Below are 17,972 nucleotides of genomic sequence, written 5' to 3'. Positions count from 1 at the left end.
AGGAGAAAATACTGCAAGCAGCTAGAAAGAAATAATTCGAGTATTGTGGAAATACAATCAGGATAACACAGGATCTGGTAGCTTCAACATTAAGGGATCAAAGGGCTTGGAACAGGACACTCCAGAAGTCAAAGGAACTGTGATTAAAACCAAGGATCACCTAACCAGTAAAACTGAGTATAATACTTCAAGGGAATAAATGGTCATTCAGTGATATAGAGGACTTTCAAGCATTCATGATGAAAAGACCAGTACTGAAGAGAAAATTTGACTTTTGAACACAAGAATGAAGAGAAACATAAAAAGGTAAACAGGAAAGAAAAATCATAAAAGATTTTCTAAAGTTGAACTGTTTACATTCCTACATGGAAAGATAATATTTGTGACTCTCGAGACTTTTCTCAGAATTTGGGTAGTTGGAGGGATTGTACACACACACACACACACACACACACACACACACACATACGTGTATATATATATATATATATATATAGAGAGAGAGAGAGAGAGAGAGAGAGAGAAAGAGAGAGAGAGAGAGAGAGACAGACAGACAGACAGACAGAGAGTACAGGTTGAGTTAAATCAGAAGAGATGATATCCATAAAAAAAAAAAGTGAAAATTAAGGGGTGAGGGAACAAAATACTGGGAGGAGAATAGGAGAAAGGGAATGGGGCAGGCTATAACTCTTAAAAGAGATAAGAAAAATCTTGTTCAATGGAGGAGAAAAGGGAGAAAGGGAGAGAGGAAAAGTGAAGCTCACTTTTCATATATGGCTTATGGAGGGAATAATATGCTCATTAAATTTGGCGTGAAAATCTATCTTACACTACAGGAAAGTAGGGGAAGAGGCGACAAGTGGAGTGAGGGAAATGATAGAAGGGAGGGCAAATGGGAGAAGAGAGTAACTAGAAATAATCACTTTTGGGAGGGGACAAGTTCAAATGAGGGAATAAAAAAATAAAGGGAGATAGGGTAGGATAGAGGACAATATAGTTAGTTTTACACAACATTATTATTATGGAAGAATTTTGCAAAATGACACATATTTAGTCTGTATTGAATTGCTTGCCTTCTCAGTGGGGATGGATAGGGAAGGAGGGAGAGAGAGAGAAGTTGAAATTCAAAGTATTAGAAACGAATGTTGAGAATTATTATTGCATATAACCTGGAAATAAGAAACACAGGTAATGGGGTACAGAAATTTATCTTGCCCTACAAGAAAAGAGAGAAGATGGGGATGAGGGAAAGGTGGGCTGTGATAGAAGGGAGGGCACATTGAGGGAAGGGGTAATCAGAATGCAAGGTATTAGGGGATGGGGGGAGAGGAGGGATGGGGAGAAAAATTGGACATGTTACAAAGTGATGTAAAAACTATTAGTATTAAAACAATTGACTGAATTAATTAGTGAAACTAAATCGGAAACATCTTCAGTTTGGGGAAAGAATTTTAATCCAAGAGGCAGGTAACCTCAGGTAAAATTTGGCATTGATGGAATAGTTAAGGTTTTTATGGTAAATTTGATTTTATGATTGTTATTAAATCAGGAGCTAGAACATATATAGAAAGGCATGTAAGCCACTTAAGACTTGCCTCAAAAGATGTTCCTTAGCCAATGTGAAATTATAGTCATATCTGAAATCTGGTTATTGGAACTTGCTATTTTAAGATTCTGTGGGACTATTAACTGACTGTTCTTCTGAGCCTAACTCCAGGTATGGATACCAAGAAAGGTGTTATGAGCCTCCAATCCATGATGCAGTAAGCCTCCGAGATGCTTGTATGAACTGCAAAAGTTCTCATGGGAAGGGTGGGAGAGCGGCTGTTCAGCCTGGGCTGAGGTAGGATTGTTCTGACTCAATTTCCCCACTAACATTTGGCAGACTTTAAGCCTGACTGAATGCAAGTTGAGAATCTACTCCTGCCTGGAACTGACGTGAAACTGGGGAGATACTGTTTCCCTGCAATGTCCCTACTCTTAGTGGCAGTTTCCTATAGTCAAAAGGTTTCTAAGCTTAATACCATATCTATTAAATTATAGAGTGTTAGTAGGGGAACATCGAGGTCAAGTCTATAATTAAACTATTAGGCTTAGGACTCTATACCAAGGACAATAAGTTAGGGCCCTTTAATTCTTAATAATAGTGTGGAGACAATTAGGTCAAGGGCTTGTGAAGTTAGCATACATAGTTATTATTTGTGTCTCAGTTGGTTAACATTAAAAAAAAATTCGCTTGTGGTCTGTATTGCAAATTCTTTAAAGAAAGTTATCAACTGACTCAAAGTTGGAATTGTTTTATATGATAAGGACTGTGTTAAAAAATGAAAAATAAAAAATATTATAATTTAATGTATTTAGTTAGTTTCCAACATTCACTTCTACAAGACATAGAGTTTCAAATTTTCTCCCCATCTCTCCACTTCCCCCACACCAAGACAGTGTACACTCTGATTACTCCTTCAACCAATCTGCCCTCCCTTTTATCACACCCCCTTTTACTTATCCCCTTTCCAACTATTTTTTGTAGGGAAAGATAGATTTCTATATCCCATTTCTTGTGTGTCTTATTTCCCAGTTGCATGTAAAAACAATTTTTAACAAATGTTTTTAATACCTTGAGTTCCCACTTCTCTCCCTTCCTACCTCACCATCCACCTCCACTGAGAAGACAAGCAATTCAGTATAGGTAATACATTTGTAGTCATGCAATACAGTTTCTTAACAGTCATGTTGGGAAAGACTAACTCTGTTTCCTCCATCCTATTCTCCCCCCACCCCGTTTATTCTATTCTGTCTTTTGACCCTGTCTCTTCTCAAAAGTGTTTAATTCTAATTACCCTATCTTCTCCTTTGCCCTCCCTTTGATTATCCCCCACTTATCCCCTTTCCCCTTACTTTCCTATACAGTAACATAGAATTTGTACCCAATTGTATGTACATGTTATTCCCTTCTTAAGCCAAATCTGATGACAGTAAGGTTCATTCTTTCCCTCTCACCTCCCCCACCCTCTATTGTAAAAGCTATTTCTTGACTGTTTTATGTGAGATAATTTGCCCCATTCTATTTCTGCCTTTGTCCTCCCAATATATTCCTCTCTCACCCCTTAATTTTATTTTTTAGATATCATTCCTATCTATTCAACTCACCCCATGCCCTCTGTCTATATATATACAATCCCTCCAACTACCCTAATACTAAAAAAATTCTCAAGAGTTAAGAATAGTATCTTTTCATGTAGGAATGGAAACAGTTCAAGTAAGTCCTTCGTGATTTCTCTTTCCTGCTTACCTTTTAATGCTTCTCTTGATTCTTATATCTGAAAGTCAGATGTTCTATTCAGCTCTGGTTTTTTCAGCAAGAATACTTGAAAGTCCTCTATTTCATTGAAATTCCATTTTCCCCTGAAATATTATACTCAGTTTTGCTGGGTAGGTGATTCTTGGTATTAATCCCTGCTCCTTCCATTTCTGGAATATCAAATTCCCAGACCTCCAGTCCCTTAGTGGAGAAGCTACTAAGTCATGTGTTATCCTGATTATGTTTCTACAATACTAGAATTATTTCTTTCTGGTTACTTGCAATATTTTCTCCTTGACCATGGAACTCTGGAATTTGGCTACAATAGTTTAAAGAGCTTTCCTTTGGAGATCTCTTTCAGGAGGTGATTAGTGGACTCTTTCAATATATATTTTATGCCCAGATTCTAGAATATCATGGCAGGTTTCCTTGATAATTCCTTGAAAGATGATGTCTAAGCTCTTTTTGTGATCATGGCTGTCAGGTAGTTCAAGAATTTTTAAATTGTCTCTCCTGGATCTGTTATCAAGGTCAGTTGTTTCAATAAGATATTTTCCATCATCTTCTATTTGTTCATTCTTTTGGTTTTGTTTAATAATTTCATGATTTTTCATAAAGTCATTGGCTTCCATCTACTCCCTTCTAATATTGAAGGAATTGTTTTACTAAATGAGCTTTTGGACCTCCTTTTCCATTTGGTCAATTCTGCTTTTTAAGGCATTCTTCTACTTTTGGATCTCTTTTGCCATTTGTATTAGTCTATTTAATTTAAAGGTGTAATTTTCTTCAGCATTTTGGGGATCTCCTTTAGTAAGCTATTGACTCAGTTTTTATGATTTTCGTGCATCACTTTCATTTCTCTTCCCACTTTTTCCTCTACTTCTCTTACCTGATTTTCAGAATCCTTTTTGAGCTCCTCCATGGCCTGAGACAAATTCATATTTTCCTTGGAGGCTTTGGATGTAGGAGCTTTGATTTTGTTGTCTTCTGTTTGTATGTTTTGATCTTCCTTGTGACCAAAGTAACAGTCTATAATCTGATTTCTTTTTCCAGTTTTTGCTCAATTCCCCAGTCAATTATTTGACATTTGAGCTCTGTGTCAAGGTAGTTCTCTGCTTCTAGTGGGGGTGACAGGCTTATTGTAAGCTGTTAGATTTCCCCACAATCTGTGTCCTCAGAGCTCCAGAATGAGAGATGTCTCTGCTGCTGCCACAGCCCTTGCTGTTCTGCTGAGACTGCTGTAGCTACTATTGATTCCTCCTCCATGTCCACCACACAAGCCAGGGCTGGACCACACCACTCACTCACACAAGTTTTCTCCACAAAATTTCTTGTCCTCAGCCTTTTTTGCTCAAGAAGTCTCGAAATCGACATGGCTGCCAGTGATTCAGTGCCCTGAGATCTGCTCAGACCCAGCCTGTGATGGCAGCATGACTCAAACTGGACTGTACTCTGCTCTCAGTCCACCATGATTAATGTTTCCTGTTGACCTTTCAGGCTGCCCTGGGCTGGAAATTTTCCTCATGCTATCATTTTGTGGGTTCTGCTGCTCCAGAATTTGTTTAGAGTAATTTTTATAGGTATTTGGGGGGGGGGGGGTTGGAGGAGAGCTCAAGCAAATCCTTGCCTTCTCTCCTGCATCTTGGCTCTGCCTCAAAAAATATTAATTTTTTAAAAATATATTGATAACTATATTTCAATTTTTTGGTCTTCTATTTGTGTAAGGAAAACACTACCAGTAGCAAGTGCCTATGTGTAGAGAGGTGTGTGTATGATGAGGCCTCATGTGTACAAAGGATTGTCCCTCTCACACGGAGCATGGGGCTGTCATTGTGTGGCTCAAAGGGAGAATGAATAGACATCTCAAGCCCTCCTCTCCTCCTCTTGTTGTAGTTCAGTTATTTCAGTCATGTCCAACTCTTCCTGAGTTGGGTTTTGTTGTGGGCTTTGTGGGGCTTTGTTGGCAAAGATACTGGAGGAATTTGCCAATTCTTTCTCCAGATTGTTTTACAGAGGAGGAAAGTGAAGCAAATGGGGTTAAATGACTTGATCAGGGACAAGTAGCTAGTCTGAGGTCTAATTTGAACTCAGGTCATCCTGACTCATGGCACTCCACTCTCTCCACTGACCAACCTGGCTGCCACTCTACCTAATTTCTCCTCTTCTCCTTCTCCAAGGGATGCTCTAATCCCCACCAGGATTGGAAGTAGGAGGTTGAGGCTAGACCTCACTCTACTTTCCTCAGAGAGTAAGGGTACCAGGCTAGAATTATTTTTACCTGCCCCCTTAAAGATTATTAATTTATGTGTCATTATCAGGTTCAGTCAAACTTCTGATTGTTCTGACAGTATTGGGAAGAGTGATCAGTTAAAAGCATTATTCTCAGAAACAGTCCCAAGATTACACCAAAGGTGGCTATAACCCAAGGAAAGTCAAGAGTTTCTGCTCTAGAGGGACAAATATCTCTCTTGGATGAGGTAGATAGAAATTCCTTCTTCTCCTAGCTCAACAGAGAAACGATTGAGCTTTTCAAGTAGTAGGCACCTAACAAGTGCCAGAAGTTTGATTTTCCTAAGAAACTAAGGAAAAGGAAAACATAAAAGAAGAAACTCTGTACTTTTAAATGTCACTAAAAATTCACAAGATGAAAATAAAGTAGCACAACTGAAAGGAGTATCCTCTAACTCCACCTTGTTTCTAAATATCTCACCTGCTCTCTGAGACTATGCTACTGAGGAGATTAGAATAGTATGTGGTAGTGGAATTGAGTGAACTAAACTGATTCCAACTTGTGATTCAGTTCTGGAGATAGCTAGATTCTCTTTCCATTCACTCATGAGTTTAGTCCAATTTCTATCTTGTGAGAAAATTTTATCCAGTGATGGTAATTGGGAGAAAACTTTATTGCATCTTTTGAACCTCTTCCTGTATGGCTGGAACCTAGACCACCTCTACAGGATGATTAACTAAGGACCTAGGTTAGGCTGACTAGAAACCCAGTCAGATCCAAAGAGTGATGCAAGGAATTTTGTGGCAAGCAACCCATATGTTTTCTCTGGCACGTACTATTCAATAATTATTGGTTCCACATTCTTTTGATTGAATGAAGACACTTTGGGGACACTGGGACACCTCTTTTTCTGATTTCAGGGAATTGCACCTATTTGTTCTCCCCTTCCCAACTTGGAAGGCTCCGAATCTTTCTTTCAACTATAAATCAGATAACCAAATTTTGTATCCCTGTTAATTGTTTTCTTTTAATTATTTGGTTTCATTTCATCGTTTTTAAAGCATAAAAATCTGTCTCCCTCATATTTTAGTGCCAAACTGAGAAAGACCACTGGTCCTTATTTGTTTAGCAACTGTCATGTATTGCTTAATCAACTGATTAGCTTTCAAAGTAGAACCTTTGTTTCCTCAGGCATTTCATCATTCATACACCTCACAATCTCTTCCCTCAAGTTTTCTCCCCAGCGTCTGCTGACCTGCACTGATCCAAATGATACCTTCTTTTCCTGGCAGAATCCTGCTCCTCTGAGCCCTGACTTGACACTTTACTCTGGACCCTGACCTATTTGTACATCTGATGGTCTCATGCAAAGCTTTCACCCTCATTTACTTCTACTACCTCTAATAATTATATAGAGAGGATAAATTTGTGTAATCTTTGGCTCAAAGGTCTATTAGCAAAAGAATCTCCTCATTGGCACAAATTGATTTCATGAGATGAAATTAGTGAGAGCTGGGGAACAGAGAGACCTAGGTCTTCTGGTTAAGGTTCTCTCTTACTTTCTGACGAGGATCTCCCTTTTCTCCAAGTTTCGTCACCTCTGACCTTATGAAATCAATTTCCATCAATGAATAGATCTTTTGTAAATGGAGCTCTGAGGAAAGGGTTCCAATTTTCAGGAGGAAAAGTGCTGGAATTTTATTCTTAGATGGCTATAACATAGTTCACCTAATATTAAATGATATCCCAGTATCTTTGATCTTCTCTAATCTATTCTGTCCTTGTAGGTTGATCTTACCATCTTGCTTTGGGTAAACAAGCTGCATGTGAATTTAGACAATTCCTGGTCCTTCCTGTCTAAGTTTGTCTTTGCTACCAATGTCCAGAGCCAGTTTATCATTGTTCACTATTGGTACTATCATTAGCATAAGTCTACACTTTCCTCTAAAGTAGCTGATGGACCATAATATATCTTCCCTACCTGAGACTTCACAAAGAAAAATCATAAATGAATGATAAAATATATAAAACAAGTATGAAAAAAAGGCTATGCACAATTCCCAGCAATATGGTTAGGACTCTTCATACTTATTCTCAGAGACAAGATGCTGTGGCTCTCCTCTGGATATTGAAAAGGGTCACCTGAGTGGTTATGGGTGTAGACACATCTATCCTTTTCCTTTGTGCCCATAGCAATGCTTTCACTGTCCCACATGCTTTGTGCCCAAATTAGAGTTTTACCTTTACTCACCTGAGCAGACCACAGAGGCAACTTTTCCTTTGGAACATGGAGAAGTCCCAAGAATAGTCACAGAACAATTCCGTAAATGAGATTCAGTCCCTGTGCAGTAAAATGTATCCCCTATGATGGGAACACGTCCTCTGCCAAAATGTGCTTCTTCTGGAGGCTTCATGGCAATGCCACAGTGGAGCTGATGGCAGAGAACGTTGGCATCTGCTAGGTCCCAGTGGGAGGCACAGAGAGTCCTCCACGTCCCCAAAACTTGGATCTCCACTCTCCCTTCACATTGGGAGCTTCCATCCATCAGACGAAAGTCTGTGTACCCTGGGGGGAAGAAGACAGGACTTTAGAGAAGTGATTGTGACTTTCTAATTACAGGATCAAGTACAATGTGGGAACAGAATAATAGCATTGTGTAACATTTACTTGAGCAAATTACTCCAACGTCCATACTGTGACTACATTTTTCCTGTGAATGTAGTACTGTGGGGCACAATGACAGAAGCAATTCACTTCCATTACACTGGAATTCTTTATCCCAGATAGGTCCATTTCCTCTTCCAAAGTGAGCTCCTTTCATAATGGAGACTGCAGTCCCACACTTTAATTCAGCACAAATGATGTTGGCAGTAGGAAGAGTAAAATTCCAATCACAGACTGTGTTCCATTTTGTTCCTGAATTGACTTCTACCCTCCCATTACAGGGGCCATCCCCTGCCTCCAGCTTGACAAATCCTGGAAAGATAAGAAATAATAACAGTGAGTCACAATGAATGTCAAGATTTCCCTTATGAGGAAAGAGCTGCAATTAATTATGTGAGACTCTTTCTGGAATTTTCCCAAGGGAGAAGAAGCAGAGGAACTTTCCTTAACTGAGCACATGACATACCTTGGAAGCATGTGGACTATGATTGAACCTGAAATAAAGCTAAAGCTGCTTAATTCCTGGTACTCTTTGGGAGACCATGTCTGACATATGTAGGGAAGTGCAATGCTACTACTCTTTTAGGCATGGGAGAGGCAAATGGAAACAGCATCTCACCCAAGGAGGAAAATTAGACTTACATGATGTCTCAGTATTGGAAAAGTAGTCATCTCCTCTGCCTCAACAACCTCATTACTCTAAATAGGTTTTCTTATTTTTTTAATTTTCTGGGGCTTATTCATCTGTTTTCTTCCCTTTTTGCAGATAAGGGATATAACCTATAATTGGGATAGGATTGGAATAGCTTATATTTCAATTGCCTAGAATTCTTTATAAAGGGCTAATGAGATGTCCAAGATTGTTTGCACAATTCTTCATTCTTTATTTCAAGTACAGTTTCCATATTTTTTCCATGGATAATTTCCTGCTACTTCTTGAATATTTGAGAACTAGGACTCAGGTGCTAAGAAATAAGGACATTTAACACATACTCCTTTAACACTGTGATAAGCCGTGAGGCCCCACTACCACAGTAAGAAATCAGGGAGGAAGATAAGAAAGGAACTTGTATGTTTGAAATGCAACTACCAGTATTGAAATCATTAGCAACTTTAGCAAAGTTGTATATATAGAGATTTGTGAATTGTGGGCCCAGGCCATTATTATTCTGACAGATAGACATGCACATACACAGACACATACGTACGTACACACACACACATACACACACACACACACATAAAAAGAGAGAGAGAGTGATAGTGACAGAAATAAAGACAGGGAGACAGAGTGGGAGGGAGAGACAGAAAGAGAGAAGAGAGAGAGATCAAGAGAGATGCAAAGAGAGTAAGGAAGAGAAAGAGAGAGGAATACAGGTGACATTTATGCTGACTTGGAAAGTAAATAATCACTTCTTCCAATGAATCTTTTAAGGTTTGATAGTTCTGCTCTTTACAAACCTTTTTCCTCAATCTGTAAATCTGGAACAAGTCTGCAATACTTTGAAACTTGACTGTAGAATCTGTTACATTTGCTACAGAGATTTTTGTGGATATGATGGTGAACAGAAACTTTGTGAATTTGGCAAAGGACTATGGTAAGGACAAAGGAGATATTAGTTGCCAGAGAAACATTTTTAGAGGGAATCAGAAAAGCATCTAATTTTTAATGATCGGAAAATAATGAACTTAAAAAAGGAACCCAAAATCAATCTCTCTGGGCCACACTATGAGAATGTAATTGATGCAGCTTAATTTTATTAGGCCCTTTCACCCAGAGGAATGATAGCAAAATGGAGATAGAAATAACTGGAGGAAATGATTGATATCAGTACATAAACGACCAACTCTAAATGATCTCTCCCAAACTCTACAGCTAGCTTTATCACTTCTACTCACAAATTGGTATGCTCCCATTTGCTGTTTGTTTTCCTTAAAATGGAGATTCTATCTCCCTCTATCTGCATTTATACTTTATTATAAAACTATACACCTGAGGAGGTAGAATCAAGATGACAAAACAACAGGAATCAGCACACAGAGTTTCCTTCAAAAAACAAAAAATCTCCTCCAAGCAGATGTAAAAAATGTACCAGATCAAAGCCTCATAGAGAAAAATCTAAGAAAAAGTAAGGATGCGACATTTATTTCCCCTTTAGGTCAAGCGGCAGCTAGGTGGTGCAGTGGATAGAGCAGCAGTGCAGCAGTCAGGAGGACCTGAGTTCAAATCTCACCTCAGACACTTGACACTCACTAGTGGTGTATCTTTGGGCAAGTCACTTGACCCCAATTGCCTCATCCTGGGTCATCTCCAATCATCTTGATGAACATCTGGTCACTGGACTCAGATAGCTCTGGAGGAGAAGTCAGGCTGGTGACCTGCACAGCCCTCACTCACTCAAAACAAAGTCAAGTGCAAGTCATGTAATTATTTCTTTAATGGCATGGTCTTCTTCAGCAACGAAGGACGAACACACACACTTTAGGTCAGGAGAGGTAAAAAGACAAAGAAATCTCCAGATACTAGTCTGGCCAACAATTTGTAGGGCATGGTGAGCTCCAGATAAGGGAGAGGTTATCTGCCCCAAATATTCTATTAAAGCAGATCAGAAAGGTTCTCAAATCCCCTACATACTCTCTCCCCAATGCAAACCTGGAGAGAGTTCTGGAGGACAGAAGAGGTATTGGAGTTCTTTGTTCAAAAGTTTCCTAGCAAATTATACTTTCTGTCCATGTAACCTTGGGGTAGTCAGATAACCTCACTGGACTTGTATTTCTTCCTTTGTAAAAACAGATGACCACCAACAATTTTACTTTCAATTCTAAATTCTATGACCCCAGGTTCAGATTAGAACTTCCCATGGTATCTGTGGAAGCTCCATTTATATGCACCCTCTAGCCCCATGTTCTCCACATCAATATCTGTTCTCAGAACTCTCACCTCCAACTTATGTCCTTCACACTTACCTGAGCAAATCACACCAGCATCTGCTTCATGAAGACAGTCATTCTCATCCCTCCATCTATCACAATCCCACAGAGAAGGCTCATTTCCGCTACACCATACCGCCCAGATGATCCCTTTCCCTGGGCCAAATGAAGTCGAACTCAGAGCAGAGCCACAGCTCAGCTGCTGACAAACCACATTAGCACCTGCTAGGTTCTCTGAGAAATCACATATTGTCCCCCATGCACCATCGTCCCAGAACTCCACTCGTCCAGAGCATGGGGTCTCTCCTCCGCTCAGTCGGAGTTTGTTTGTGTCTAGAAAGGAAGCAGAATCCTCCGTTACACTCCCAGCTTAGAAGTAAGGAACTTCTGAGAGCTCCAGGTAGAGAGAGAGAAGAACTGAGATACCTGTGCTGGGCCTAGAGGTTGGGGAGTCAATTTCCTTCTTGTTGGTCATGTTTATACAAAGTTGTTCTCATGTGTTTCCCCCATTAGACTTTGAACTCCTTAAAGGCAAGGATTGCTTTCTTGTCTTTCTTTGTATCACCAATGCCTGGCACATAGTAGTTGCTTTAAAAATTATTAATGATTTTGTACAAACAAGCTATATACAAGATGAATTGGACACCTTTGGAAAGGCAGAGCCAAGATGGTGGAGGTAAGGTAAGGACTCACCCAACCTCTCCAAAATTCCTTTCCAAAGAACTGAAAAATAATGCCTCAAAATAAATTCTGGAGCAGCAAAATCAATAAAAGCACTGGATGAAACAATATCTCATTCCAAAACAGCTTAAAATGTTGACAGGAAACTTCTGTCTCAAGGCCAAGATGGGAATGGAGTCCTGTGCATGCCACGCCTGCAAGTGAGGCCCTTGCACAAGGCAAAAGTACCAGGCCATACCCAGCACAGCAGGCTGTGAAGGCATCTGATCTTGTAATAGTGTCTTCTAGATCTCTCAGCCCACAGCTTATAAGTGGGTTGGACAACTGGTGAGAAAGAGATTACAAGAGACTCTTTGCTGGCATTGGGTGCAAGACCCTGTTACATTACTCATACTTACTTCCAGATCACAATTGTAGGGCAAGGTGGAGCAGCATATTAAAGTTCCCAGCCAAAGGGTACCAAGACCTTAGTCAGAATTCCAGGACAGTGATTGTGATCATGCACAGACCAGAATATAGGCCAGGAGAGGAGAGATGTTTCAGATAGTGTTACCCCCACCCAGGGAGCAGAGACCAATTTTAAAATGAAGCTAAACATCAAAAAATAGGCTTGAAAATGAGCAATCACTCTTTAAAAAAAGCAGATAGCAGAGTGCATTAAAAACCAAAATCCTACAATATGTTGCTTGCACAAAATGCACCGAAGCAGAGAGATACGTGCTAAGTAAAGGTAAAAGGTTGCAGCATAATCTATTTTGTTTCAACTGGAATAAAAAAAGTAGAAGTAGCAATCATGATGTCAGAGCAAAACAAAAATAGATGAATTAAATGAGATAAGTAAGGAAATTATATCTTGTTAAAAGGTAATATGGACAATGAATTCATATCACTACTAAACATATATACACCAAATGGTATGGCATCGAAAATCTTAAAGGAAAAGTTAAATGAATTACTGGAAGAAATAGACAATATTATGTTACTGGGGGGACCTCAACTTTTCCCTCTCAAAATTAGAAAAATCTAACCAAAAAACAAGTAAGAAAGAAGGTAAGGAGTTGAATAGGCTCTTAGAAGAGTTATGTATAATAGAACTTTTTTTCCCCCACAAGTAGATGACATCATAGAAACAGTAAATAATTTTATTAAAGAGAATGACATTGAGACAACATTCATAATTTAAGGGATGCAATCAAAGCTTTATATACCTAAGGGCTTACATAAACAAAATAGAGAAAGAAGAAATCAATGAAGTTGACATGCAACTAAAAATAAACTAGAAAGAAAACAAATTAAAACCACAACTAAACCCTAAATTGGAAATCATGAAAACCAAAAGAAAGACAAACAAAATTGAAAGTCAGACCATTAAACTAATAAATATATTTAGGAGTTGATTTCATGGCGTTGGGAGTCAAGGAACAATAAAACAGATACACCAAAAGCTAATTTGATTTTAAAAGACAGAAGAAAACCAAATCACCAGTCTCAAAAATGAAAAGATTAAATTCACCACCAATGAAGAGAAAATTAAAGCAATTTTAGGATCTAATTTACCTAAATATATGCCTTTAAATCAGACAATCTAAGGGAAATAGATGAATAATTACAAAAATATTAATTTCCCAGATTAGCAGAAGAGGAAGTAGAATACTTAAACAGACCTATTTTATAAAAAGAAATTTAATGGCCTATCAGTGTGTTCCTTTAAAAATTCCCAGGTAAAGAATTAGAAGTTGAGGGTATGCCTGTCAATTGGGGAATGACTGAACAAATTGTGGTATGTCGTTATGATGGAATACTATTGCGCAGTAAAAAATGGTGAGTGAGATACTCTCAGAAAAATCTGGTAAAACTTGCATAACCAGATGCAAAGTGAAATGGACTATGTAACAAAAATATTGTAAAACGATCAGCCCTGAATGGCCTAGCAACTCTCAGAAATACAATGATACAAGGCAACACTGAAGGACTTATGATGGAAAAAGCTATACATCCCCCAAGAAAGAACAGCTTGTTTCTGAACACTGATTGAAGCATATTATTTCTTATTATTTTTTTTACTTTTCTTGAAGTTTTTTATTGTCTAGGTTTTCTTTTACTACTTGACTATAATGAATGTTTTACATTACATTTACATTTTACCCATGTGTAAGCTACATGGAATTGCTTGCCTTTTCAATGAGGTCGGGGTGGGGATGGAGGAAGGGAGATAATTTGGAAGCCAAAGTTTTAAGAATGAATGTTAAAAATTGTTTTGCATGTAACTGGGGAAAAATAAGATACTAAATAAAAGATTTTTGAATGAATTTTAAAAACTCCCAGGACCAGATGGATTCCACCAAACAAGTACTTCCAATAGTGGATAAACTACTTGAGAAAACAGGCAAAAAAGGGAATCCTACCAACTCCACTGCACGACACAAATAGGGCACAGATACATAAACCAGGAGAAGTGAAAAGAAAAAAAAGTCTGTAAATAAATTTCTCAAATGAAAATTGATGAAAAATATTTTAATAAAATACTGTCAAGGAAATTACAGCAATATGTAATACTAAAACAGCATTATCTGTAATGGGGATAAGTTAGAAGCCTTTCCAGTGAGATCAGGAATGAAGTAAAAATGCCAATTTTGAGAACAATATTATTCAACATTGTACTAGAAGTGTTAGCTACAGCAATAAGAAAAGAAAAAAAATTGAAGGAATTGGATGAGGCAATGAGGACACACCATTATCACTCTTTGCAGATGATATGATGATATACTTGGAGATTTCCAAGAATCAACTAAAAAATGCCAGTTGAAATAATTAACAACTTTAGCAAAATTGCAAAAAATAATATAAACACATGTAAATCAACAGTTTTTCTATATATTACAAACAAAGTCTAGTGGGAAAAAATAAAAAGCGAAATTATATGTAAAATAATTGCAAGCAATATGAAATACTTGGGAGTCAACTTACTTTTGAAACAGGAACTCGCTATTTAACAAAAGCTGTTGTGGATACTGAAAAGCAGTTAGGCAGAAAATAGGTATAGACCAGCACCTGACACTAAATAGCAACATGAAATCAAAGGGGATATATTATTTAGATATAAAGAGTGATATCACAAGCATATTAGGGGACCATGTTTAACTGTCAGATCTGTGGTGAAGGGAAGAATTCATAATGGGTAATTTTGATCATATTTAATTTTAAAAGTTTTTGCTCAAACAAAACCAATGCAGTCAAGATTAGAAGGAAGACAGAAAACAGGAAACAATTGTATAACCAGATTCTCTGATAAAGCTTCTCAAATACATAGAGAATTGAGTAAAATGTATACGAACACAATCATTCCCAAATTGATATGAACAGGAAGTTTTCAGATGAAGAAATAACAGCTATGTTTACTCGCATGAAGAAGTACTTTAAACCACTATTGATCAGAGAAATTCAAATTAAAACAACTCTGAGGTACCATGCCACACCTATCAGATTGGTTAATATGACAAAAATGGAAAAAGATAAATGTTGGAAGGGATAAGAGAAAACTGGTACACTAATGTCCTGTTGGTGGACTCATGAACTGATCCAACCATTCTGAATAACAATTTAGAATTATGACCAAAGGGCTAAAAAACTGGGCATATCTTTTGATCCAGCAATCACTGATAGATCTGTATCTAAAATAAATCAAAGAAAAAAGAAAAAGGACTTGTCTGTATAAAAAAGAAATGTTGATAACAGCTATATTCTTGGCGGCAAAAAATTGGAAACTGAATGAATGTACAACAATTGTGTAATGACTGAACAAGTTGCAGTATATGAGTATTAGTGAATATTGTTATAACATAAGAGATAATGAGCAGGATGCTTTCAGAAAACCTTGGAGATACTTACATGGACTAATGCTAAGTGAATTATACACAGTAACAATAATACTTTATGATAATCAACTGTGAATGACTTCTCTATTCTGAGCAATATAAAAAGATGATAATTCTGAAGTACCTATGAGAAAAAGTACCATCTACCTCCAGAGAAAGAACAGACGGAATCTGAAAGCAAAGCATCCTACTATTTTACTTTATTTTTCTTGGGTTTTTTGTCTGTTTTCTCTTGTAAAAATGACTAAACTGAAAACATGTTTTCACAACTGCAAATGTATAATCTTTATCAAATTACTTGTCTTTTCAATGATGGGGGAAGAAAGGGAAAGTGGGAAAGAATTTGGAACTCAAAATTGTACAAAATGAGAGTTAAAATTTTTACATATAATTGGAAAAAATAGAATATTAATTTAAAAAGATAAATTGAAGATAATCAACACAGGAACACCACTATTATTAAAGGTGTAGATAATAAGAGTTTCTATGTGGGACTTCAGCTAGGACCTGAGTGAAACCAGTTAAGGCAAGAGATAGAAATGAGGAGACAGAGAACTGTAACCATAGGGAGAACCAGCAAAAATGCACAGTCAGGCTCTCAGTGCTCTGCGGCCTGGGACTGGTATCCTTCTCAGCTCGCTGGAGCCGCTGCCCCGTGAGCCCCCTCCATTATCTCCCCCCCAGGCCCCTCTCCTCTCCTTTATATAATTCCCGCGTCGTCCGGGACGTTTGGACTAATTTTTCAGGATGAGGAGAGGACAGGCCCCGGCGGGGAGGCCTGCTACTGAGGAAGAGCTGCTGCGAGGAGCTCAAGATGATAGAGGCACTGGTAAGAACTGAAGCTCAGAAACTGCTGCACCAGCTGAATGTTCTGTTGGAACAGGAAGTCCAGATGTCAGCCAAAGGTCTGTGGCTTGAGACTAACTGAATCTGCTCATGATAATGGCCTTCGGATGACAGCAAGACTGAGGGACTTCGAAGTGAAAGACCTCCTTAGCCTAACTCAGTTCTTTGGCTTTGACACAGAGACTTTTTCTCTAGCTGTGAATTTACTGGATAGATTTCTATCCAAAATGAAGGTACAGCCCAAACATCTTGGATGTGTGGGATTAAGTTGTTTCTATCTGGCTGTGAAATCGACAGAGGAAGAGAGAAACGTCCCATCAGCCACTGATTTGATACGAATAAGTCAATACAAATTCACAGTTTCTGATCTGATGAGAATGGAAAAGATTGTGTTAGAGAAGGTGTGTTGGAAAGTCAAAGCTACTACTGCCTTTCAGTTTCTACAGCTCTATTATTCACTTATTCATGAAAACTTATCATTTGAAAGGAGAAAGAACTTGAGTTTTGAAAGACTGGAAGCGCAGCTTAAGGCATGCCACTGTAGAATTATGTTTTCTAAAGCAAAGCCTTCTGTATTGGCATTGTCTATAATTGCACTGGAGATTCAAGCACAGAAATTTATAGAATTGACAGAAGGAGTAGAATGTCTTCAGAAACATTCCAAGATAAATTGCAGAGATCTGACCTTCTGGCAGGAACTTGTAGCAAAGTGCCTAACTGAATACTCATCAAACAAGTGTTCCAAACCAAATGTTCAGAAGTTGAAGTGGATTGTGTCTGGGCGTACTGCACGTCAGTTGAAGCATAGTTATTACAAAATCGCTCATCTTCCAACAGTCTCTGAAACTGGGTCTTAACAGGATCATTATGGTGAAGAAATTAAAGTATTTTGAAGACTTATTTCACATCAGAATTGTGAACTCCAATATCAGAATGGATTTAAGCTGTGAAGCCTGAAACATAGCAATTAGGTTAGCATTGATATTTTCAGACTTGAGGGGAAAACAGGCTATAGTTGGAAATTAGTTATGTGTGCTGCAGTTGGAAATGTGTTCAAGACTAAATTATGATCTTTTTTGGAAGCATGTTTATAAAAACTAAAACTCAAATGTGAAACGCTAATATAGAATAAGGATGGGAGACTTATACTGTGAATTGACAGTTAATATTGATCCAATCTAGTAGTATCTGGATCAATATACTGATTATAAGTAGTATTGATGGCAAGGTGTGATTGATTTTAATTGATGTTATTTGAATTGTGAAGCAAGTTCATATCAAAACAGATCAACTTAGGAAAAATGGTATGATGCGCTTTAGTATAGTCAGGGTTACTAGTCTTTGAGGCAGATTAAACAACCTTGTTAAAGCCTTATACAACTAGATAATCCAATAATTCTAAAGACTTATTTTTTTTGGCATATTTTTTTCATTTAAATTTGA

The 17,972-nt window shown here is 37.9% G+C and overlaps 1 protein-coding gene and 1 pseudogene across 1 annotated transcript in view; one reads left to right on the top strand and one right to left on the bottom strand.

The window, feature by feature from the left end:
• Positions 1-11,602, bottom strand: part of LOC140522730 (antigen WC1.1-like) — a 98,987-nt gene extending 87,385 nt beyond the window's left edge. Inside the window, exons 1-4 of the mRNA XM_072638030.1 lie at positions 11,554-11,602; positions 11,164-11,460; positions 8,200-8,508; positions 7,783-8,097 (exon numbers count right to left, since the gene is read on the bottom strand). Coding sequence (XP_072494131.1) covers positions 7,783-8,097; positions 8,200-8,508; positions 11,164-11,460; positions 11,554-11,602 — 970 coding nt within the window. The remainder of the gene's footprint in view (positions 1-7,782; positions 8,098-8,199; positions 8,509-11,163; positions 11,461-11,553) is intronic.
• A 4,774-nt stretch (positions 11,603-16,376) lies between these two features.
• LOC140525877 (cyclin-G1 pseudogene) lies at positions 16,377-17,541 on the top strand (annotated as a pseudogene).
• Positions 17,542-17,972: the final 431 nt, after the last annotated feature.

This window comes from Notamacropus eugenii, chromosome 2 (assembly GCF_028372415.1).
Source record: "Notamacropus eugenii isolate mMacEug1 chromosome 2, mMacEug1.pri_v2, whole genome shotgun sequence".
Taxonomy (NCBI): Eukaryota; Metazoa; Chordata; class Mammalia; order Diprotodontia; family Macropodidae; genus Notamacropus; species Notamacropus eugenii.
Note: the sequence above shows the minus strand (reverse complement) of the source record. Positions and strands in the feature narration are given on the sequence as shown.